At 42.8% G+C, this 23,098-nt stretch overlaps 1 protein-coding gene across 2 annotated transcripts in view; it reads left to right on the forward strand.

Moving 5' to 3' along the window:
• The window catches only part of LOC126109876 (tetraspanin-31), a 64,540-nt gene that overhangs the window by 18,459 nt on the left and 22,983 nt on the right, over nucleotides 1–23,098 (forward strand). For both annotated transcript variants that reach the window (XM_049914948.1, XM_049914947.1), the window contains exons 3-5: nucleotides 10,611–10,709; nucleotides 21,191–21,286; nucleotides 21,928–22,041. In XM_049914948.1, coding sequence (XP_049770905.1) covers nucleotides 10,611–10,709; nucleotides 21,191–21,286; nucleotides 21,928–22,041 — 309 coding nt within the window. The remainder of the gene's footprint in view (nucleotides 1–10,610; nucleotides 10,710–21,190; nucleotides 21,287–21,927; nucleotides 22,042–23,098) is intronic.

The following is a 23,098-nucleotide window of genomic DNA, read 5'->3' on the forward strand; positions in this document are numbered from 1 at the left end:
GATAAACGATCAAGGAAGTGAGTATTTTATTCAGACGGTCAATGTTTTTTATTGTATACTTTCTCACATGTTCCACACACATGAGAATTGTCTAATTTTTGGGTCTGTGGAATGAAAACTAAATTCAGTCTAATCTCTAAGGATGACAAGAGGTTGTGACAAACGAGATTGTTGTTAAAATTGTATATCTTATTTAACCTTGGAATAATGTGTAGTGTGTGATGTGGCAGCTCAAATAACTTCAGTTGCTGCTGTGAAAACTAGTAAATATTTGCCCTTGCATACAACGAAAATTGGTGCAGGTAAATTTGGAATTTCAGTGTGAAAATCTGTGAGAAATCTTTTGATGACACAGACGCCACCCTGAATGCACATTTTTGTGGTCAAAAGTGGATAGAGATTGTTCTTACTTTAGCTATTGTTCCCATGATCTGAGCTCAACACCTTGTAAGAGAAGTGACCAAATTAATGGCTTTGTTCAATCTTCTACAGGGTTCTGCAGGGTGTTCTTGAATTCACTCCTCAAATATAGTAATATATATTAAGTGCTTTTGGACACAGAAAATCGTGTCATGTCTTCTTTTAGTTGTTAACCTAAAACATGATCATATTAACAGAATCTTGCGTTGGTTCTAAGTAGAACAACATTATAATAAATGAAAAGCACCAGTTTGCTTTTGTTCTACAATATTACTTTTATTGTTAACCAGTTTTAGCTTACAAGGCCATCTTCAGACATTGACTGAGTCTTATCACCAAAGAAGTTAAATGTTAGCAAACAACATTGGAAGAGAAGTAACACATCTACACTGAAGTAGAAACATACAGTAAGTAACATCTTTGCAATGAAAAAGTAAAACCTGAACAGTACATAAATAACAATGTAGTAGACAGGAAAACCTTAAGCACAAAATAGGAATAGCATGCCTACACAAGTCTCTATTAGTAACAAAACTAATAAAATAAAATAAAATTAGTACTAGACAAGGCTGTATCAGGAGGTATGGAACATGGAGAGTGATACACAACCAATTAAAATAAGAGACAGTTATCAGTGTAAATACAGAATACATAAAGAATTTAAGCAATATCAATAAGATAAACCGAAATAAATAAATGCACAAAAATGGAGTTGTTTGAGGGAACCTACTGTTTGAGAATGTGGTGGTACTGCAATTTAACATTAACATTATAATCAAAGCAGTGGCTGTGTAACAGTTTTCGTTAAATAAATGAGCAAAGTAAAATATGAACAGTATTTGATGAGACAACTACAAGGGGTGTTAAACATGGACAGTAATACAAGTACCAGTTAAAAGAAAGCCTTAACTGTTGAAACTACACTCTATGTGGAATACAAAGACAACTTCAACAGAACAAAACAACTTAATGAATACAGGAAAATGGGAATATGTAGGAAGAGAGAGTGTGGGAAGTAATGAACAACAAAGATGATTGTATGAAGTTTAGGAGAGTTGAAGTGTTGAGCTGTGTCTGGTCATTTAGGATGAGATCTGCACGGTCAGCAAGATGTTTGTAAATGTCCAGGGCTTCCAGCAGGTTGAGTTTATGGCCTTTGTTTGCTGAGTGAAGTCCGTGGGACACTGGCTGGTAGTTGTGACCCTCACTCAGTACATGCTCAGCAAATGCAGAGTCTGAATTCTGCAACCTCCAGCTGCGTTCATGTTCAGCCAGCCTAGTTGATCAAGTCCACATACACAGGACATCATCTACATATCTAAACCAGTATTCGATGTTTGCACTCAAAGGTTCTGTTTTTAGAAAATTTTGTTCAAAATGGTCCACAAATATTTCAGCCAACAGTGGACTAAGAGGGGAACCCATAGCTAAGCCATCTAATTGTTTATAAAGAGTCCCTTAGAACTGGAAATAGTTATGTGCGCAGCATGTCTGTGTTGCCAATCTTAAGTCATTCAATTCTACAGGATTGACATTAGACTTGTGCATCAGCTCTGTCAGAAAATCAAGGCATTCTACTACTGGTATGTTAGATAACAAATTGCTGACATCAAAGGATACTAATTTATCACTGTGTGAGACAGATATACTTTTAACTTGTTTACCAGGTCCATAGAGTTTGAAATACCATGCTTTGGTTTGAATTTAGTCTTGCTCTTAATTAGGACATCCAGTTTACTGGCTAGTTTGTAAGATGGAGCAGTGAATGATGATACAACTGGACGAATAGGAACATCTTGTTTACGCAGTTTAGGAAGCCCATACATTCTAGGAGGCACTGGGTTCATATTAGTTAACAGTTTTGCTTCAAAATTCAGCGAATATGCTTTTGCATGAATTGATTGCATATTTAACATCCTCTTTGAACAATTTTAATAGGGTCTTTAGAAAGGACTTGGAAGCCTGTGGTATTCAGGAAATCATTAACTTTATCCACATGATCACATTTGTTCAAAAGCACAATACTGTTGCCTTTATCAGATTTTGTGGCAATGATACCTCGGTGTTGTAATTTCTGTTTTAAGGGCTTGAGGGTGTGAAAGTCAATAGACCGTGGGCTGTTACACACGAGTTTGGTTTCGTTCTTTAGTGCATTGGCAACTATATATTTTGCAGTGGTGTCTTTCATTAGGGCATATTCAATATCAACTTACATAACATTCAGTTGTTTTTCTGATGGAGGGTGGGGAGGAGCATATTTAAAACCTTTCTCAAGCACTTTTTGTTCGTTTTGAGACAGAACGAAGTTCGATAAGTTAATTACATGTTGCGAAAAATTTTGTTTACAGTTTGAGGTTAGAGGTACACTCACCTTCCTAATCACAGATAATTTCTTGTTCTGCCACAAAAATACGTCGTGAATAAGATCACTTACACTTTGACGAACTTCTTGATCAAAAACGTCGAACTTACAGGGGTATAACTTAGATGTGATTGCCATATGTACCACTTTTAGATGTGTACACACGTTGTCAGGAACACGATACCATTTCTTCCTTTATCCATGTGTATCTTGCAACGTCAACGGCTTTGTTTGCAGCGGGGGATGTTCCTCTTGACTTTATGGAGACATATTTTGGCGTAATTTTGTGTTGCAAACACTGTTTGTTAAACCAAATGTGTTGTGCTGACTTTGCTTTTTGTCTCAGTAATCTACTATAAAATATAGCCAAAGCACTGAAATCCTGCGAGTATAGGCTTTCCTACTATGTCAGGAACACGACAGCCCAGTGTGTTTTTAATAGCAAAGACAAGATCCAGTTATTAGCCAACAGTGGGGTATACAAAATCACCTGTCCTGTCTGTGACAAATTTTACATTGGTCAGTCAGGCAGAGACATATCAACTAGGATGGCTGAACATGAACGCAGCTGGAGGTTGCAGAATTCAGACTCTGCATTTGCTGAGCATGTACTGAGTGAGGGTCACAACTACCAGACAGTGTCCCACAGACTTCACTTAGCAAACAAAGGCCATAAACTCAACCTGCTGGAAGCCCCGGACATTTACAAACATCTTGCTGACCGTGCAGATCTCATCCTAAATGACCAGACACAGCTCAACACTTCAACTCTCCTAAACTTCATATAATCATCTTTGTTGTTCATTACTTCCCACACTCTCTCTTCCTACATATTCCCATTTTCCTGTATTCATTAAGTTGTTTTGTTTTGTTGAAGTTGTCTTTGTATTCCACATAGAGTGTAGTTTCAACAGTTAAGGCTTTCTTTTAACTGGTACTTGTGTTACTGTCCATGTTTAACACCCCTTGTAGTTGTCTCATCAAATACTGTTCATATTTTACTTTGCTCATTTATTTAACGAAAACTGTTACACAGCCACTGCTTTGATTATAATGTTAATGTTAAATCGCAGTACCACCACATTCTCAAACAGTAGGTTCCCTCAAACAACTCCATTTTTGTGCATTTATTTATTTCGGTTTATCTTATTGATATTGCTTAAATTCTTTATGTATTCTGTATTTACACTGATAACTGTCTCTTATTTTAATTGGTTGTGTATCACTCTCCATGTTCCATACCTCCTGATACAGCCTTGTCTAGTACTAATTTTATTTTATTTTATTAGTTTTGTTTATTAATAGAGACTGTTATGTAGGCATGCTATTCCTATTTTGTGCTTAAAGTTTCCTGTCTACTCCATTGTTATTTATGTACTGTTCAGTTTTTACTTTTTCATTGCAAAGATGTTACTTACTGTATGTTTCTACTTCAGTGTAGATGTGTTACTTCTCTTCCAATGTTGTTTGCTAACATTTAACTTCTTTGGTGATAAGACTCAGTCAGTGTCTGAAGATGGCCTTGTAAGCTAAAAACCGGTTAACGATAAAAGTAATATTGTAGAACAAAAGCAAACTGGTGCTTTTCATTTATTAAAACATGATCCCATATGGCATTACATAATGAAAGTAAGTACGTCAAATCTTTTTGGTTTCACATCACCTCTCTGCGACAGCATTCACATTGCAAAGGGATTTGTTTAATCAATTCTACAGTTTTGTCATTTCTTCGTCTTCACGGACTTTACTATCATCCCAAAATTTTTCCAATCTTAACCTCTTCTATCTGCAAATCCTCATGTCTTATATTTCTGCTGGGTACAGATTTTTTCAGGCTCTCAACTGCATCGAGTGAGTATTTTCAAAAGTTAATGACAGTAAAATTGGACTAAATTTCAGGTTTTATGTGTGTCATAATATTTGTATCTCGTCGAAGGATTGTCCCGTAGTTATTAGCCTCCCACACTGTTGTCTGTGTACAAATGAACATCATGTGTTAGATGAGAAAATAACAAAATTCTGCCAGCCACTGCTGATTTACTGTTAAATGGACAGTAAGCTCCAAATTCCACTGTCTCGATGGCGTTATCAATTGCCGTTTATGGATCTTCGGCAGTGAAAGTGTCAAACAGGTTACTACAAACCAGATGGTGTATTGAATGGAGGTCAGTTTGAGGGCAGTAACTATCTTGCTTATTAAAGCTACTCAGAATCATTAATTACAAAATGTGGGAGGACCCAGTTAAACAGTACTGAACATTTTGAACTACAGAACTGTGCAGTTGTGCAGTGACCACCTACTAAGCTTTCTTCAGATTGTTCCAAATGTGATCAGGGTCACAAAACTGAGCTTTACTGAAGTCTGGTGGTAGTGTTTCCCACAGTCGGAAGTGTTCTTCCTGCAAAGTTTACCATCACGTGTCTCCGGAAACAATTGGCCGACTCACACTGTCCGTACTGCCGATCGCCTCTTTTTAGCAGTAACTTTCTCAAGAGTGTCGCACCGTCCTCATCCCGGGCTAAACGAGCCCCGTATTCGTGCCGAAAATGTTTTTCTCGGAAAGCATTCCACCGTGATGGCGAGTCGTATTTTCTCCCATTCCTACAAATTGTACATCTTCAAACAGCTGGCCGAGCTGTGGGCCGGGCGTGCCTCCACCCCATTGACCTCGGGAAGCTTCCACCTGCCATCTCGGGGCTCCCAGTGGCTGCAGGCGCCTCGTCCTGCTCACTGTGTGGGGTCAGCTGGGCTTCTCGTGTGGCTAGTCTGTATCACTGAAACCCTATCCTGGAATCCGGTACCATTTGCAGCGTAATGGCATCAAAAGTTCAATTTCAAATATTTTGTGTAATTATTGATCAAATTTTAAACTGTTGTATTCCACTCGATAAGAGATTTAATACTAGGTTAACTAGTGTTACAGTTAGAAACTGTGTGTTTGTTTTGAGGCCGTGTAACTGACAGCACGCAAATACAGAGACGTCATTTGTCCAGTATTTGAGAATGAGAGCACTTAGCAACTTCCGACCGACTTTGCGTGGAATTTCAAACAGAACAGAACTTCTTATTGCATTCTCCACAAATTTGCGAAAGGAAAAAGAAATATCACCACATTTTCGCTGTTCGTGCAGTCAAACTTCGTCAGGTATGACATTTTAATTTACTACTACTTTACCATTATCTCTATTTGCAACGCAGTCTGCAGACAGTTACCACTGAATGTACCTACAAAGTTATAGGACTGTATGACGCACAGTTCAGGGTGTATGATATCAGTTGATTTATATTCATCCAGTGCTTCATAATGAGAGCACTTAGAGACACTTTGTGCCTGTAAAACTTTAGTGTTGTTGCCCTGCTGACACATCCTGCATTGCTAGAACGTATGTGCTGTTCTTGTCAGTAGCCCACCTAATTTTTGTTAACAGTCAACAACCGACTTTTTTTACATTTCTTGTTTGGTCTTTGTATGTTTCTTTTAATTATGGATTTTGTGTGAATGTGGTAGAGTTGGTCAGAAGAAATCAGTCTTTAACACGACCTTAATTTATAATTATATAGTTTAGAAAATTTTCGAGACATTAATTTTGAAATACTTCTGCTGGAGCAGTTGTCACCTCAAACTTAAGAGTAAACTTGAAAATAGAATAAGTGACAGTTCACTTTGCCATGTACCACTTGTATGTTGGCAGCACATCAGCTTGTGTAACAGTAGTTAGTTACAGGTAAATAAAGAGAAGTGGTGAGGAAAACGGCAATTTATTTTTAACACAAAAGTCGGAATCTTTATCTCGCATATCTGCAATGAAGATTGTGATGACTTGTAATATGTTGTGTGAAATGACGTCTAGTTCCGGTCGGAATGTGATACTCGATTTGGGGAGCCGGCGAATGTGCCACGAGAAGCGGCATAACTGTACAGTGAATTGGAAATTAACGAATGCCAAAGTGGTTCTTTGCCCACTGTGCTATTTAGACAGTAACTGCTTGAGTAAAAAAACAATCAGTGTGTGTACATTTCTGCAGCAGATTTACTGATGATAGAAACAGACACAAAATCAAATGTGGACTGGAAATGGAGAGAACTATGCTATTGTCTAATATGAAATTAAGTATCGGGACGTTTTTCCCATTTTTTTTGCAGTGTTGTCTTATATTAAACTGAAATGTAGTTGACAATTGGTACAGGCGAGAAGAGAATAAAAGGTTTCCAAGTGTGACGCTACAGAAAAATGCTGAATATTTCACAGGTAGATTAGGTAACTAATGACTAGGCTCTGTAACAAAGTGGAGAAATAAGCAAAATTCTGTCACAATATGAATAAAAGATGGGCTCAGTTGCTGGGCTGCAACCTGAGGCATCACAGATTCACAAGTTTGGTAGTGGAAGGGCGTGTGAGGGACAAAATTGTAGAGGGGAACCGGGGCTTGACTACAGTTGAGCAGCTTCGAATGGGTGGAGGTCGCAGTAGTTATTAAGTTGGTACTCAGTTTTTTGAATTTAGTGTTTCTTCAAGCACACTCTCCAGCTTTTTCCCGTTTGTTTAAGAAGGATTTTAAGATCTTCTTTGTTGAAATTGACAAGGAAGCCGTGCTGCAGTGCTCGAGAAGATTCATCCTGTCACTACGTTTTGTTCGTTACTGCTTATGCGTGTGCTTCACTGCTGTCGTGAGGGTGGATACTGTATGGGGGTAACATCAAAATGTCAAGTGATTTCAGCATTTCTCCCTCCCCTCCCCCTACCTGCACTCCATTTTTTTACTTTCGACATATTTAATTATTTGATAGTGTGCCACGTTTCATTACAATTAAGTAATATTAACCCATGCCACAACTGACCTGAATGTTATTTAAATAAGGCTTATATACTGAAATAAGTGTCTGTTTTCTATTGCAATAAACAACTATATACATATGTTTTGAAAATATTAAATTTAAATGGTAGAAATTTAAGTACTACTGTATAGCAGAGTAAACAGAATGTGTGAATGCTCGTTTTTTTACATTCAGGGTACTATGTCTGGTGATTTTCATCAGCTATTAAGTCTCCTGAAATCTTACATTAACTTAACTCCTCTTTCCGCCATACCGTGTGTCTCCTTAAATTTTCCGTAGCCTCTTTGCCACTAAGGCAGAAAGTGTTTGAATCCCAAGAAAAAGGAACCTTATTTATGAAATCTAAATCTATGCGTAACTTCCCCATGTCCAAACTTTTGACTGAAATGAACTCATTCCACTGTAGATTGAAAATTTCATTGTGGAAACAACCCCCAGACAATATCCTTTCTTCTGAGAGTGCTAGTCTTCTGTAAAAAAATTTTGAAATTTGGAATATAGACGATGAGGTACTGGCAAAAGTAAAGATGTGAGGACAGGACGCGAGTCGTGCTCCAGTAGCTCGCTCGGTAGATGACACGAAAGGCAAAGGTACCGAGTTTGAGCCTCAGTCCGACAGTTTTAATCTGCCAGGAAATCTTCATGTCGGAGCACACTCTGCTGCAGAATGAATTTAATTGTGAGGTCTCACTCGAGCACAAAAATAAGCGGTAACAGAGAACACGTAGTAACACAGCACATCATCTCGACTGCTGTATGGGTCCCTTGTCTTCAGCTACGACAAAATAGATTTTAAAATTCTTTTTAAAACAAATGGGAAAAAACAACTAGGTGATTGTATATGAAGAAACATGAAATTTGAAGGGAAAAAAAGTACTAGGAGTTACACATACATGGAGAGAGTTTTGTAGGATAGAGTAGCATGGACAGCTGCACCAAACCAGTCTTTGGACTGAAAATAACAGCAGCATATTGATATCTCCACTGTACAGGCTCCATCATTGCACTCTATAACTCCTTCCTGAAAGGCCACAAATGTCTTTGTGAATTTCAGTCACTTTGTCCTGTTTTGCATCTGGAAATTTTATCAGTGTCCTTTATCCACACAATGAGAGTTTGCTTTGTGACTTTTTCACATACATACTGAAAGCAAAGACAGTACAAGGGACTGCGTCAGCTTGTACACTGGAAAGACTGGAAGCTGATAGGTGCAGCCAGCTGTATTTTCTACACATTGGATTCGTATGTTTGGTGTGTGCCCACTAATAGTATTTTTAAATATTAATTGTCCAGTTGGAAGCATGGCTATTGAGCATGTAATGTAGAACATATATAATATGTACGCTAATTTGAGTGCACACAATTGTGTGTGTGTGTGTGTGTGTGTGTGTGTGTGTGTGTGTGTGTGTGTGTGTGTGTACACATTTTGTGTGTTTGGTTAAATACGAAGGCTGGAAACTAAATACAATAAGACAAAACTATTTGTGGAGTAAACAGCACATTTTAGTGGAACATACAGATCAACTTCATACCAGCATGCAGAGCTGTTGAAAACATGACAGATTGCGTGATTGGACTAATCCTCACTAAATTAAGTGTTAGTACTTTCTTCTGCTGACTACTTCATTTTCACCCAAAATTTTGGCAAAGTTATATAATTCTAGTTTTTAAATGAAATGTGGTGCATTACTTGTATTCAGGGTGATTGTTATTAATGTACAAAAACTGCCGAAGCGACATAGATGATGCTGAGACAAGTAATTTAATATAAGACACATGGGGTTCAAATGTTGGAAAATACCCTGAAAATGTATGAGGAATGTTGAACGTGGCACACCACTAGGTGACTTGCAATGATTGGTCTCAGGCATAAAGGGATGATCGAGCAATGCAATACCTTCATTCGAGCAAACAGTGCAGTTTTCGAACACCTTTTATGAATGAGACCTGTTGTAAATGTAGAAGTTGCAAAATTATTGTCCTTGCTGTAACCAAGGTAAAGCTATCTATTTTTTGTTTTTTTTTTCCATTGTGATTCTCCTCTTTTATTTACAGACATTGTTTAGAAAGAAAATGTAGTTTATTGATTGGTAATGATGCAGCTTGTAAGCTTAGACTCATTTGCTTTTGATGCAATATGGTAGGTTTTTGTTGTACTGTACTTTGCAAAAAACCAGCGGAGACCACAGGACTGCTAAATAAAATAACAAATTTTACATCTGTGTAAACACACAAATGCTTAACACGATGAAAAGCATACTAATCACGCAGCTGTAATTGGCCCCTCTACGATTGGTGGAAGTGGGCTCACTTCGTGCTGCTCCAGAATGTTTACGGTCACTGCCAACATTAGGTACAGAGCAGGATTATGCATCGTAACAGTAAGTAGTCCGTGTGGATGTAGTGTCGATCGTGTGTGGTGGTGTGCATAGTGATCGTTAATATCATTTACAAAAGAGAGCGAAGAGGCTGTACCTGGTCCTCGTAGTGAGTCACCTCAACTTTCGTGTCACTTCTTTGGCATATTAACCTATTAATTCTTTTTACGAGTTGTAAGGTGGCTGCTCCGGGAAAGGAGGCGGGGCTCATCTCGGCAGCCGGTGAGTTACTGGCCGATCGCAAACTTCCGCTCCCGGCATCTCCTGCTCAGGGTCCGAGTAAAAGTGCGCCTGCCAGAAGCGAGTCTCGAACCCTGAGCCCCACACACTAGTCGTGCACCCGGGCCGAGAGCCACTCCCACGGGAATACACGACTCGGGTCAGGATGATCGGGTGTGACGGACCGATACAATCTGCTGGCGTCACGTTTTTGTCAACTTTTGAGGTACTTCCTGACAATTGTGACTCTGTTTGTCTCTTATTAAATTACACACCTCGGTGCCACGTGTCATTTACGAAGTTTTTAGACGTTAATAAAATTGCCCTGTAAATGGGTGGAAATATACAATGTGTGCCTTTAGTGTTTGTATGTTCCTTGACTGGTACCTGCAGTACATGCTGATTCTGTTCCTGCTGTTCCTCGTGCAGTTCAGCGTGGCCTGTGCGTGCCTGGCCGTCAACCAGGAGCAGCAGCAGCACCTCGCAAAGCAGGTGCGTATCGTGTAATAGTGGTGGCAGGGAGTTTACCGAGAGCTTTGTGCTGCGTGTTCTAATATTTGAGTCCTTCACTTTCTTGCTCGTGCCTCTTGGGGGTGCGGATTGTTCAGTCCTTTTGTGCCTTTATTGGGCATTAGTTCTGTCTCGTCTGGACTACGGTTGTCAAGTTCACGGATCAGCTGCCCTTCTGTGCTGCTCCTCTTGTACCCAGTCCACCATTGTGGAATCCGTTTAGTAACTGGTAACTTTTACACGAGCCCTGTTGATAGTCTTCTGGTTGATGTGGAATACCTTCCCTTTTGATTTGGCATTCCCAACTCCTTGTTTCCTGTGCCATCACTATCCCCTCTTCCCTTGCTCACCCCTCTTATTCTATTCTTTTCACAGCACGGTGTGCACGGGTCCTCGAGATATTAAGACCTTCCTTCTTTTTGGGGCTGCTTTACCTTCCCCTCCTTCCTTGCGGATTTGGTTTGTTTGCTTTCCCTCGAGTTTTTTGACTTTTCTTTTTTGGTTCCCCTCAGGGAGTTGACCTCCATCTCTAAATGTAATAACCACACTCTCCCTAGCATCTTTGGCATGTGTTCCTCTCCTCCTCCCCCCTTTTCCACCTCCCCCATCGCCCTTTTTGCCTCCTTGCTAAGTCACCAGCTCGGTAGCCAGTTCAGGTGCTGGGGCTGTTGTATACCCATCTGGCTGAGCCCCCTGACACCACAGGGGTACTTGCACTATGAATGCCTTGTGAAAGCCTAGGAGTGTTTGTTTACCTTTTCAGGGTGTCGGAACTCCCGGCAACGACTGTCGTGACAGGTGACCGTTGCAGTGGCTACTTGTTGCCCACAAGACGAGCCCCGGAGTGGGTTGTACCGGGCCGACATTTTGTTCACAAAACGTATTGAATTTTCTGGCCATTCGTAGAAATAGTTCTGTCTCAGTTCCTGTTTCTGCCTTCCCAGCTTATCTTCCCTCAGCTAACCCCTTGGAGGAGCGTCAAGTCCATTGGTGTGGGGCGAAACCCTTTCCGAGTTCCCGGTCCGTACCAGTGCTGACGAGGAGACTTTTGTTGCCATCAAATGCCCTTTTTTTAACACGTTGTGGGCAAGTTCAGTGAAGCTGAGTTCTTAAGCAAGATGAGATCTGGCTCCCTCCTTATAAAGACGAATTCTGCCAGCCAGTCGGCCTCTCTCCGTGCCTGCGACCGTTTAGGAGACGGTCCAGTGAATATCACTCCTCACAAATATGTCAGTATGACACGGGGTGTAATTTTCAATAGGGACCTTCTCCCCAAGTCCGAAGATGAACTTGGGGCTAATCTGGAACCGTGTGGAGTTCATTTCGTCCGACGTGCCGAGATAGGTCCTGAGGACAGTCGGGTAGACACCTCCACTTTCGTCCTGGTCTTCGAGGGGGATACCTTGCCTGAGAAGGTCGAGGCTATGGTACGCAGATACAATGTGAAACCATTCATTGCATCTCCCACGCGTTGCTTCCGTTGCCTCAAATTCGGACATGTGTCCTCGTGATGCGGTCCCACTCCTATCTGTGGTTGACTGTCGCTGCCCTCTTCTTGTGGGGAGCTGTTGCACCCTACTGTCTGTGTAAACTGTTGTCTAAATTTTCCACACTCGCCGTAGTGTGTCCAGCATATATAAAGGAAAAAGGAAACCGGGAAATAAAAATGGTTAACCGTCTCATCTATTTAGAGGCCTGGAAGAAGTTTTGACAGACTTCACCCTGTGAATCTCTCATCTATCTTTGCCTCAGTTACATCTTTCCATTTTCTCCCCTTCTCCTTACCCCCCCTTCCTGTCTCCGTTCTCTTTCCTCCCCCGGCGGCTACTGTCCTTTCTCCTCAAGGAACCGCTGCTCCTCCTCCTCCTCAGCCAGTGAAGAAATTCTCTTCTCTGGCTGCTGCTACATTGGGGGCTCCCTCTCAGAGCATACCTCACTGGCGTTCTCTAGATAGGAAGCCTGCAACCTTGGGTCAGACAAGGGACCCAGTCTCTGAAGGCTCGAAAGCCGCTCGCCCTCTGTCTGATCTGGACATCACTGCCACCTATTCCCCTACTGATAATCACCTCCTCCCTCCGGAGGGAGGAGAACAGCAGTACAAGTTTGAGGCTTCTCCGGCATCCCGGAGGGGATCGCCCCCTCCTCCTCCTCCTCTCCCGAATCGGTCCAATTTATATAGATGTCGCCTCCTCCTCGTCAGTGATGACCACTGACCTGGTGACGTGTCCTACCCTCATCTTCTTTATATCTGACATGAACTCTCACCATATTATAAGCCAGTGGAATTGCAACATATGTTACCGTCACCTATCGGTAAAACAGCTCGTTTCCTCTTATTCTGTGTTCTGTCTTGCTCTTCGAGAAACGCACTTCTGTGATGACCACTCTTCAATATTTTGCAGTTATCAGGTGTCGTGTCAGAACTGTGCCGAACCTGCGAAAGCACTCGGAGGGGTCTGCACTTTGATTTGCAGCGATGACATCAGTGACTGGATCCCTCTTCGTACCAACCTGGAAGCAATAGCAGCACGTGGTAACAACCCCAGCAATCGACATTGGCAATGTGTACCTTTCTACAGGTAAGCCACTTCCTTATGTTGAGCTGCCTATCTTAATACAGCAGCACCCTCCCCTATATCTCTTCCTCAGGGACTTTAATGCACACTACCCTGTGGGGGAGTGACACTTTGACGTGTAGGGGTTTTCTAAATGACCGACTTATTACAGACTTTGATTTATGTCTCGTCAATGACAGCTCCCCTACCCACTTCAGCGCCACTCGTAGCACCTTCTCTGCTATCGATCTCACGATATCTTCCCTGCTGTCTTAGCTTCACTACATTGGTCACCCTGTGATGACCTTTGTGACAATGACCACTCTTCAGTGATCCTATTGTTTCCCTGCTGCCGCAAGGCAGACAGACTCCCACATCGGGCATTCCACAGAGCCAGTTGGCCATTCCACAGAGCCAGTTGGCCTTTATGTATGTCTGCTGTGCACTTTGACACTTCTTTCTCAGAATGCTGCTTCCCTGCTCAGTGCTGCTGTATTAAGATAGGCAGCTCAACATAAGGAAGTGGCTTACCTGTAGAAAGGTACACATTGCCAATGTGGTCATGTGAGACATCTCATCTTCATGACACTGGCACTGCCATTCCCGCAGCCACAGGTGGTCGTCCCGTCCCCCCAGCCCCCATCGACTGGTACTGTGGTGGACCGAGGACGTAGCAGTTGCTATCCAGGACTGCCAGTGGATTTATACAACTCCCTTCACAGACCAACCTTATCACTTTTAAGCATCTGTGTGCAAAGGCTTACTATCTTATTAAGCAGAGTACAAAGGAATGCTGCGAGCACCAAGGCAATGTGTTTCCTCCCTAGGGACGAGTGCCTCCTCATTGCAGGTTTTCTCAAAGATCTGTAGCTTTGTGGACTGCAAGCGACAGTCAACTGTCCGGGCTGTTATCCGATAGGGTGCACTGTCTGATCTCTCAGTCCTCGTAGAATATCTTGCGACACACTTTACGACAGCGTGGGGTCATCGTCCTACTCTGCTACCTTCCTCTGGCAGAAATCAGGAGTTGGCAAAATCACCTTCTCTTTCGACCCGCACCAAACTGAAGCCTGAAATGAACCCTTCACTGAATGGGAATTCTTGCAGGCTCGTACCTCTTCACGTGACGTGGCCTCGGGCCAGGTTCCATCCACAACCAGATGATACAGCACTTGGACGTTACTGAGAGGCGACGTCTGCTCAGGGTCTTTAACAGCATTTGGCTAATGGTTCTCTTCCCCAGGCAAAGGGGATACGGCATAGTTCCCCGTCCTTAAGCTCGGGAAGAACCCGGCATCTCTCGACAGTTACCGACCGTTTAGCCCGAACAGTGTACTTTGTAAACTGCTCGAGAGGACGATTAACTTCAAATTATGTCGGGTCCTCAAATCTCGGGGCCTTTTGTCCCAGTATTAGTGTGGCTTCCAGGAAGGACGATCGACAACTGACCGTTTGCTCAGATCGGAAGCAGCAATCCGACAGGATTTTACTGACACCGTATTCGATCTACATACGGCATATGATACCGCTTAGTGCCATCACATTTTAAGTATCCTCCATGACTGGGGCTTTTGCCTTTTCAATTTTTATCTGTGATGTTTTAACCCACTGGCTCTACCGGGTTAGAGTTGGCACTTCGTTCTCCACCTGTTGGATCCAGGAGAACGGTATCCCACAGGGTTCTGCGTCAAGTGTCATATTCTTCGTCACCATTGACGGGCTCGTAGCCCCCGTTTGGCCTCCGGTTATCCCGGCATTGTATGTTGACGATTTTTGCATCCGGTGCAGCTCCCACTCAGTAGCATCTGCCGAACGTCAGCTTTGAAGCGCCATCCGGTCGACCTCTGCGTCGGCCCTCTGCAACGACTCTGTTTCCTCCCTCCAAAACGCGGGCTACGCATTTTTGCCGTCAACCCACAACACACCCTGAGTTCTACATGCAGCAGCTTAATGCTCTCTGCCTCCCGGCTGACACATCTCGGGGTGCAGACCGTGCTACTCTTCTCCATATTTGTAGCGCTCTGGTGTTGTCCAGATGAGATTATTGGTGTCAGGTTTGTGGCTCAGCGGTTCCTTCCATTCTGAAACTACTTGACCCTTATGGGGTGCCTCTGGCAATCGGTGCCTTTCACACTAGTCCCGTCGACCGTCTCCCCACGGAAGCTGGGATTCCCCCTCCACAAATACAATGGAGCCAACTACTGGTTTCTTATGGCATCTCCATTTGACGATTCCCCGACTATCCCGTTTACCTCTTCCTCTTTGCAAACGAGGGACGTTTCCCTCCCGATACCGGGCCGATTGGAATGCGTCGCACTTTTCTCCGTCGGGAACTCTGTCTCCACTCACTGGAAAGTGCCACATATATTTCTTCTCTCGACCCTTACCACCCGACCCACCCTCTCCCCATCCCTGCCCTTCCCCCCTGGATGGTGCCCGGACCTTGGATTAGGACAGGTCTGTTCCGGGGTCCTGAGGTCTCTGCCGCCCCAATGATATTCTGGTGTCTTGTACGTTCCATTCTTGAAGAGTTACGAGGTGCTGACATCTTCTACACTGATCACTGACGATTCTAGAACGATAGATAAGGCGGGATATGCTTTCACGTCTCTTACTGGCACGAAACACCATTTACTGCCAGGATCACGTAGTGCGTTCACAGCAGAGCTGCTAGCCATTAACAGCCCTCCCCCCTCCATTTTGTTACTCGAGAGTGTCTCCACAGTGTTTTAATACATCCTGACTCACTGAGTAGCCTACAGGATATAGACTGATGTTACTCTCATCACACTTTGGTCTCTGCTATCCGGGATCTTATATCTGCCATTGGCCGTGCTGCGTGCTCTGTTGTCTTTCTCCAAGTCCCGAGTCGTGTGGGCAGCCTGGGGAATGAACTGGGTGACCATTTGACTAGAGAGGCAGATACTTACTGTCAATTCTCTTTAATGATTCCACATGCAGATATGCAGATAACCATCAAGTTTCTCGTTGTCCAAAAGTGGAATGACATCTGATGCGCTACTACTCTCAGTAATAAACTTCGCACAATCGAGGAGACTACTGCAGTTTAGTGCTCTTCCTTCTGCAGCTCTAGGAAGGAGTCCACTGTCTTGTGCCATCTGCACGTTGTTTTCTCTTGCGTAATGAGCCACCCTCACAGTGTGGCTGTGGAACCAGACTGGAATGTCCCCTTCTTTTGGCCCTTCGTACTGAGTATAGCCTTCCAGATTCCTCGCCTTTAATATTAGCAGACGATTCACGGATGGTTGAACTAGTCCTCAGTTTCCTTTGTGAAAGGGATTTTTATTGTCAGTTATAAAGCAAAAACCACTCTTTTATCTCACTGTTTTTCCAGTTTTTAGAATGGGCTACCATTTTAAGCCTTCTACTGTGTGTGTTTTTAGCTCCCTCACGATACAGTTTGGCCCCTCTGACTGGATCTGCCATCTTTTAGCGGACGCCTCTACATCGCACATGTAACTTCTGAATTGCGGGACTGGTAACCTCGCCGTTTGGTCGCTGTGTGCCAGCACCAGTTTTCAATCTTACCCTTTTCTCATCATCATCATCTTCATGCGTGTGCACCCACACACACACACACACACACACACACACACACACACACACACACACACACACACTTACATGAGCAAGCACACCTCACACACACACACACACACACACACACACACACACACACACACACACACACACACACACACACACAGACTGCCATCTCCAGATTGTTCCTATTATGTCTAGGCAGATTATTACTTTTTAATGTAGAGATGGTGTCCTAATTGGGTGCACCATGCCCCCAACAGTCATCTCATTGTCTGACGGAAGTTTTGCATCAGTGCAAAAATGAATGGTGAGAAGTGGGAAATAACAAACTACTGTTAGTTGAATGGCAGACCTCGTGCTGATGACACCGATGGAAGGGAATACTGCTATCAGGACTGAGAATAACGCTGTCCACTGACGTAAATTTTTCCCTGTCAGCAGGAAGATTACCAGTGTATGAAGTTCATAGTTTACCACTCTCAGTACAGTGTTTTAAATACTGTAATAGTGGTTTATATGCTTTCATATTGCCTGGAATTCTGTCCACCATTCTTGCTGATGACTGTGTAATGTATGACAAAATGTTGTAACCATGTTGGGTCTCATCCTGTAAGTATTGGGGAGAGATGGTTAATGAGCTCTGAGTGGATAGACTAACCAGACAGTTGTATAATTTTTATCAATTTTAAGTGTTGTAATTTTGTTTGTCACAAAGGCAGTTTTTTCAATTTGTGGATGGATTACTGTTCTCTCAGACCCACCGCTGCAACATTTGCGTGCTGACACAAAGTAGGGGCATTGATGACTGGCTGTTGAGTGGACCAAATCCATCATCATGAAGTCAAAGCTCAGGTTTTTCTGTAATAATGGGGAAGGTCCCAGGCTCTACTCACATTTTGGAAAGATTAAAATTATGGCAATAATTTCCTGGCTGTAGAGCACATTCCATCTAGTTCCAGGTCTTCAGAGAGTTGCCGGATTGGAAGCAAAAGATTACTTTGTCTTTTAGTGTCCACTGCATTTGAACTGGTTGCAAAGTGGCCTCCAGTTCTCCCAGTTATCGCAAAATGCGGTGGAAATTTTAGATCACGGCATTTTTGGGATGGAAGGACTGATGACACTATCGGTTGTTCCTGTTAAACCCCAACATTGTCACCATTGTCTATCTTTCATGGGCACAGTGTTGATGGGATGTTAAACCGTAACCGTACTTCCTCAGTTACATTGCCCTGTGTCTTAGACCACTGTGGATAATATGCAAAATTTCCATCGAACAGTGAATTGAAGTAAAAACGTACATAACCTGTTGTTGTTGTGGTCTTCAGTCCTGAGACTGGTTTGATGCAGCTCTCCATGCTACTCTGTCCTGTGCTAGCTTCTTCATCTCCCAGTACCTACTGCAACCTACATCCTTCTGAATCTGCTTAGTGTATTCATCTCTTGGTCTCCCCCTACGATTTTTACCCTCCACGCTGCCCTCCAATACTAAACTGGTGATCCCTTGATGCCTCAGAACATGTCCTACCAACCGATCCCTTCTTCTGGTCAAGTTGTGCCACAAACTTCTCTTCTCCCCAATTCTATTCAATACTTCCTCATTAGTTATGTGATCTACCCATCTAATCTTCAGCATTCTTCTGTAGCACCACATTTCGAAAGCTTCTATTCTCTTCTTATCCAAACTATTTACCGTCCATGTTTCACTTCCATACATGGCTACACTCCATACAAATACTTTCAGAAATGACTTCCTGACACTTAAATCTATACTCGATGTTAACAAATTTCTCTTCTTCAGAAACGCTTTCCTTGCCATTGCCAGTCTACATTTTATATCCTCTCTACTTCGACCATCATCAGTTATTTTGCTCCCCAAATAGCAAAACTCCTTTACTACTTTAAGTGTCTCATTTCCTAATGTAATACCCTCAACCTCACCCGACTTAATTCGACTACATTCCATTATCCTCGTTTTGCTTTTGTTGATGTTCGTCTTATACCCTCCTTTCAAGACACTGTCCATTCCGTTCAACTGCTCTTCCAAGTCCTTTGCTGTCTCTGACAGAATTACAATGTCATCGGCGAACCTCAAAGTTTTTATTTCTTCTCCACGGATTTTAATACCTACTCCGAATTTTTCTTTTGTTTCCTTTACTGGTTGCTCAATATACAGATTGAATAACATCGGGGAGAGGCTACAACCCTGTCTTACTCCCTTCCCAACCACTGCTTCCCTTTCATACTCTTCGACCCTTATAACTGCCATCTGGTTTCTGTACAAATTGTAAATAGCCTTTCGCTCCCTGTATTTTACCCCTGCCACCTTTAGAATTTGAAAGAGAGTATTCCAGTCAACATTGTCAAAAGTTTTCTCTAAGTCTACAAATGCTAGAAACGTAGGTTTGCCTTTCCTTAATCTTTCTTCTAAGATAAGTCGTAAGGTCAGTATTGCCTCACGTGTTCCAGTATTTCTACGGAATCCAAACTGATCTTCCCCGAGGTCGGTTTCTACTAGTTTTTCCATTCGTCTGTAAAGAATTCGTGTTAGTATTTTGCAGCTGTGGCTTATTAAACTGATTGTTCGGTAATTTTCACATCTATCAACACCTGCTTTCTTTGGGATTGAAATTATTACATTCTTCTTGAAGTCTGAGGGTATTTCGCCTGTTTCATACATCTTGCTCACCAGATGGTAGAGTTTTGTCAGGACTGGCTCTCCCAAGGCCGTCAGTAGTTCCAATGGAATGTTGTCTACTCCGGGGGCCTTGTTTCGACTCAGGTCTTTCAGTGCTCTGTCAAACTCTTCACGCAGTATCGTATCTCCCATTTCATCTTCATCTACATCCTCTTCCATTTCCATAATATTGTCCTCAAGTACATCGCCCTTGTATAGACCCTCTATATACTCCTTCCACCTTTCTGCTTTCCCTTCTTTGCTTAGAACTGGGTTTCCATCTGAGCTCTTGATGTTCATACAAGTGGTTCTCTTATCTCCAAAGGTCTCTTTAATTTTCCTGTAGGCAGTATCTGTCTTACCCCTAGTGAGACAAGCCTCTACATCCTTACATTTGTCCTCTAGCCATCCCTGATTAGCCATTTTGCACTTCCTGTCGATCTCATTTTTGAGACGTTTGTATTCCTTTTTGCCTGCTTCATTTACTGCACTTTTATATTTTCTCCTTTCATCAATTAAATTCAATATTTCTTCTGTTACCCAAGGATTTCTACTAGCCCTCGTCTTTTTACCTACTTGATCCTCTGCTGCCTTCACTACTTCATCCCTCAAAGCTACCCATTCCTCTTCTACTGTATTTCTTTCCCCCATTCCTGTGAATTGTTCCCTTATGCTCTCCCTGAAATTCTGTACAACCTCTGATTCTTTCAGTTTATCCAGGTCCCATCTCCTTAAATTCCCACCTTTTTGCAGTTTCTTCAGTTTTAATCTACAGGTCATAACCAATAGATTGTGGTCAGAGTCCACATCTGCCCCTGGAAATGTCTTACAATTTAAAACCTGGTTCCTAAATCTCTGTCTTACCATTATATAATCTATCTTATACATTTTAGTATCTCCAGGGTTCTTCCATGTATACAACCTTCTATCATGATTCTTAAACCAAGTGTTAGCTATTATTAAGTTGTGCTCTGTGCAAAATTCTACCAGGTGGCTTCCTCTTTCATTTCTTAGCCCCAATCCATATTCACCTACTACGTTTCCTTCTCTCCCTTTTCCTACACTCGAATTCCAGTCACCCATGACTATTAAATTTTCGTCTCCCTTCACTATCTGAATAATTTCTTTTATTTCATCATACATTTCTTCAATTTCTTCGTCATCTGCAGAGCCAGTTGGCATATAAACTTGTACTACTGTAGTAGGTGTGGGCTTCGTGTCTATCTTGGCCACAATAATGCGTTCACTATGCTGTTTGTAGTAGCTTACCGCATTCCTATTTTCCTAGCAATCATTATATCATATGTATTTTGGCTCAATGGCTATTTTTAATTTGTTGCTTCAGAAGACCAGCTTTACTGGATAAAGTACAAGCCACCGATCTTTAGTTCTGCATACAAGTGTATGAACTAATTATTTTAATGGGAACGAGGGGCCGATGAGCTAGCAGTTTGGCCTCCTCCCCCCCCCCCCCCTTCCACCCCCCACCCCCTCTCTTTTAAACCAACCAACCAACTAAACTGCAAAAATATTTCCTTGTACCTATTTACTCAGTGAATGGATTTCATTTGGCGTGTGAATTTCTTCTTTGAATGTATCATCGTAAAACCAGTCAGATGATGGTTGTACTGCAATGCTTACACATTTTATTTTTGGTTTTGTCTTTTCAGGGATGGAACAAAATTGAAAACACGACAACACAGATGGATTTGGAGACAGTGTTTAAATGCTGTGGGTTCGATAAGGAAGACAATACTACTTTTTGTGTGAGTAAATATACACATATATATCTTTGTGCAGACGTGCCTGGTTCGACATAATGGATCTGCAGAGAGTTGGCAAATAAGCAGTTCGTACATCTCAATAGCTCCGGGTACCTTTGGTTGCGTATAGCTCGCACCAGTCTCCTCTTGAGTAGTGGACAGCCCTCATCTCCAAACAACTTGCGAACGTGCGAAACAGACAGGTGTGTGCCACAAGCTATGTAAGAGTGCACCCAGTTTGTTTGGAGACCTCCTCTGTCCGTGATTTGTATTATGACTTGTGAGACTGCCAGCCAAATGCCTATTAATTTTTTGCTTATCTACCCAGTCTCAGCTGGAAGTTCTGGCAGGGAGTTTCAGATTAGTAGGTCTGTAATTATTTCCAAACATGTTTTGTGCTCTTATCCTTTTTAAGTATTTTGGTACTTTATTATTAATATTTCGTGTTTCAATTAATTTATTTTATTATGGAATTTATGCAGTGTGTGATCTCTAATGGTATGTTGTGCTCTTGTGGAAACAGCAAAATAAGAAAATTTTTGATTATACAGTGTTAACTAATCTTGAGTGTGTTTCTACAGAGTGAAATGTTTCTGTAGTAAAAGTGTGAAAAACCTGTTGATATTGTAATTTGTTTCCTGCAGCCAGACTTGTGCAACACACAGAAGTGCTCGAAGTGCAGCGAGGCCCTGCAGAACACGATCGACTATGCCTTCAAGCTGTCCGGAGGGATAGGCTTGTTCTTCAGCTTCACAGAGGTAGGCGTGACGATCCAGAGGTGTGACATCGCACTAGTTGATTTAAGTCTCACAAGCTTTCCCCCTTACCTTTCTTGCATCCTCATTATTGTTTCTGCTTTGGTGCGTAAGTCTTACATCATGTCAGAGTACTTTGCCGACTCATGTTACCTGACTGTGAAGTTTTTATTACAGTGTGGATTTAAATATTATTTCTAGACAACCTGTTTCTTGTAGATTTTATGTGGTTGACTGTTAGAACTTCAAGTTTAACACATATATTTCGGAACGACACAACAACACATATAAGTCACAGAGTAAGTTGACATGTGTACAGGTATTCGTTAGCATTCAAATAAGCACTGAGTCCCAGTCTAGCGGCCGCTGCTCGGCTGGCCGCTTAGGTGGCGCAGCTGTTGCATAGCTGGCAGACAGCGCCGCACGTAGAGGACGTGCGTAATTGCGCGGCGGCACTTTGAATGATTGGCGAGTCACAACACTTTTCCCCCCTTTGAAATTGTTGCACTGGTCTTGATGGAGGTGTCCTGGAGATGGCTAACGTCCATAGGCATTGTTTGACTCGCCGTAAAGTCTCGAGGAGGCGGCTTCCCGTACAGACGGAAGTGTCCCCGACGATAACGGGTCGAGATGACCGGAGACGTAGGGGTCGAATCTGCTGGGGCCCCATGCACCAATCTGTCCATTGTGGCAAGTCCAATTGATATGACAGGAGATATGGGCGATGCGTCGGTGTCCATTGGAGGAGGAGGCAAGTAGATTTGCTCAGACAGAGGATGGTCCTCCGGTTCCTGCATGGGCACGTCTCCTGGTGGCGTCCGTTCTGGTGCTGGCATCGCGATGACGGTGAGAGGGCTGCATTGTGAGTATTGAGAGATGCCAAGATCCCGAGCATCAGGTAGAGCCAAAGGTGGTGTGGCGGCATTCGGAACAGGCGTTGCTGGCACCCGAGGCCGAAGCTGGTCCGAATGACACACTGCAACACCCGTGTCCGTCTGGATTTCATACAGGCGTCTGCCACGGTGTCTTAAGATGCGGCCCGGGCTCCATTTTGGTCGCC

Source organism: Schistocerca cancellata, chromosome 12 (genome assembly GCF_023864275.1).
Source record: "Schistocerca cancellata isolate TAMUIC-IGC-003103 chromosome 12, iqSchCanc2.1, whole genome shotgun sequence".
NCBI classification, from domain to species: domain Eukaryota; kingdom Metazoa; phylum Arthropoda; class Insecta; order Orthoptera; family Acrididae; genus Schistocerca; species Schistocerca cancellata.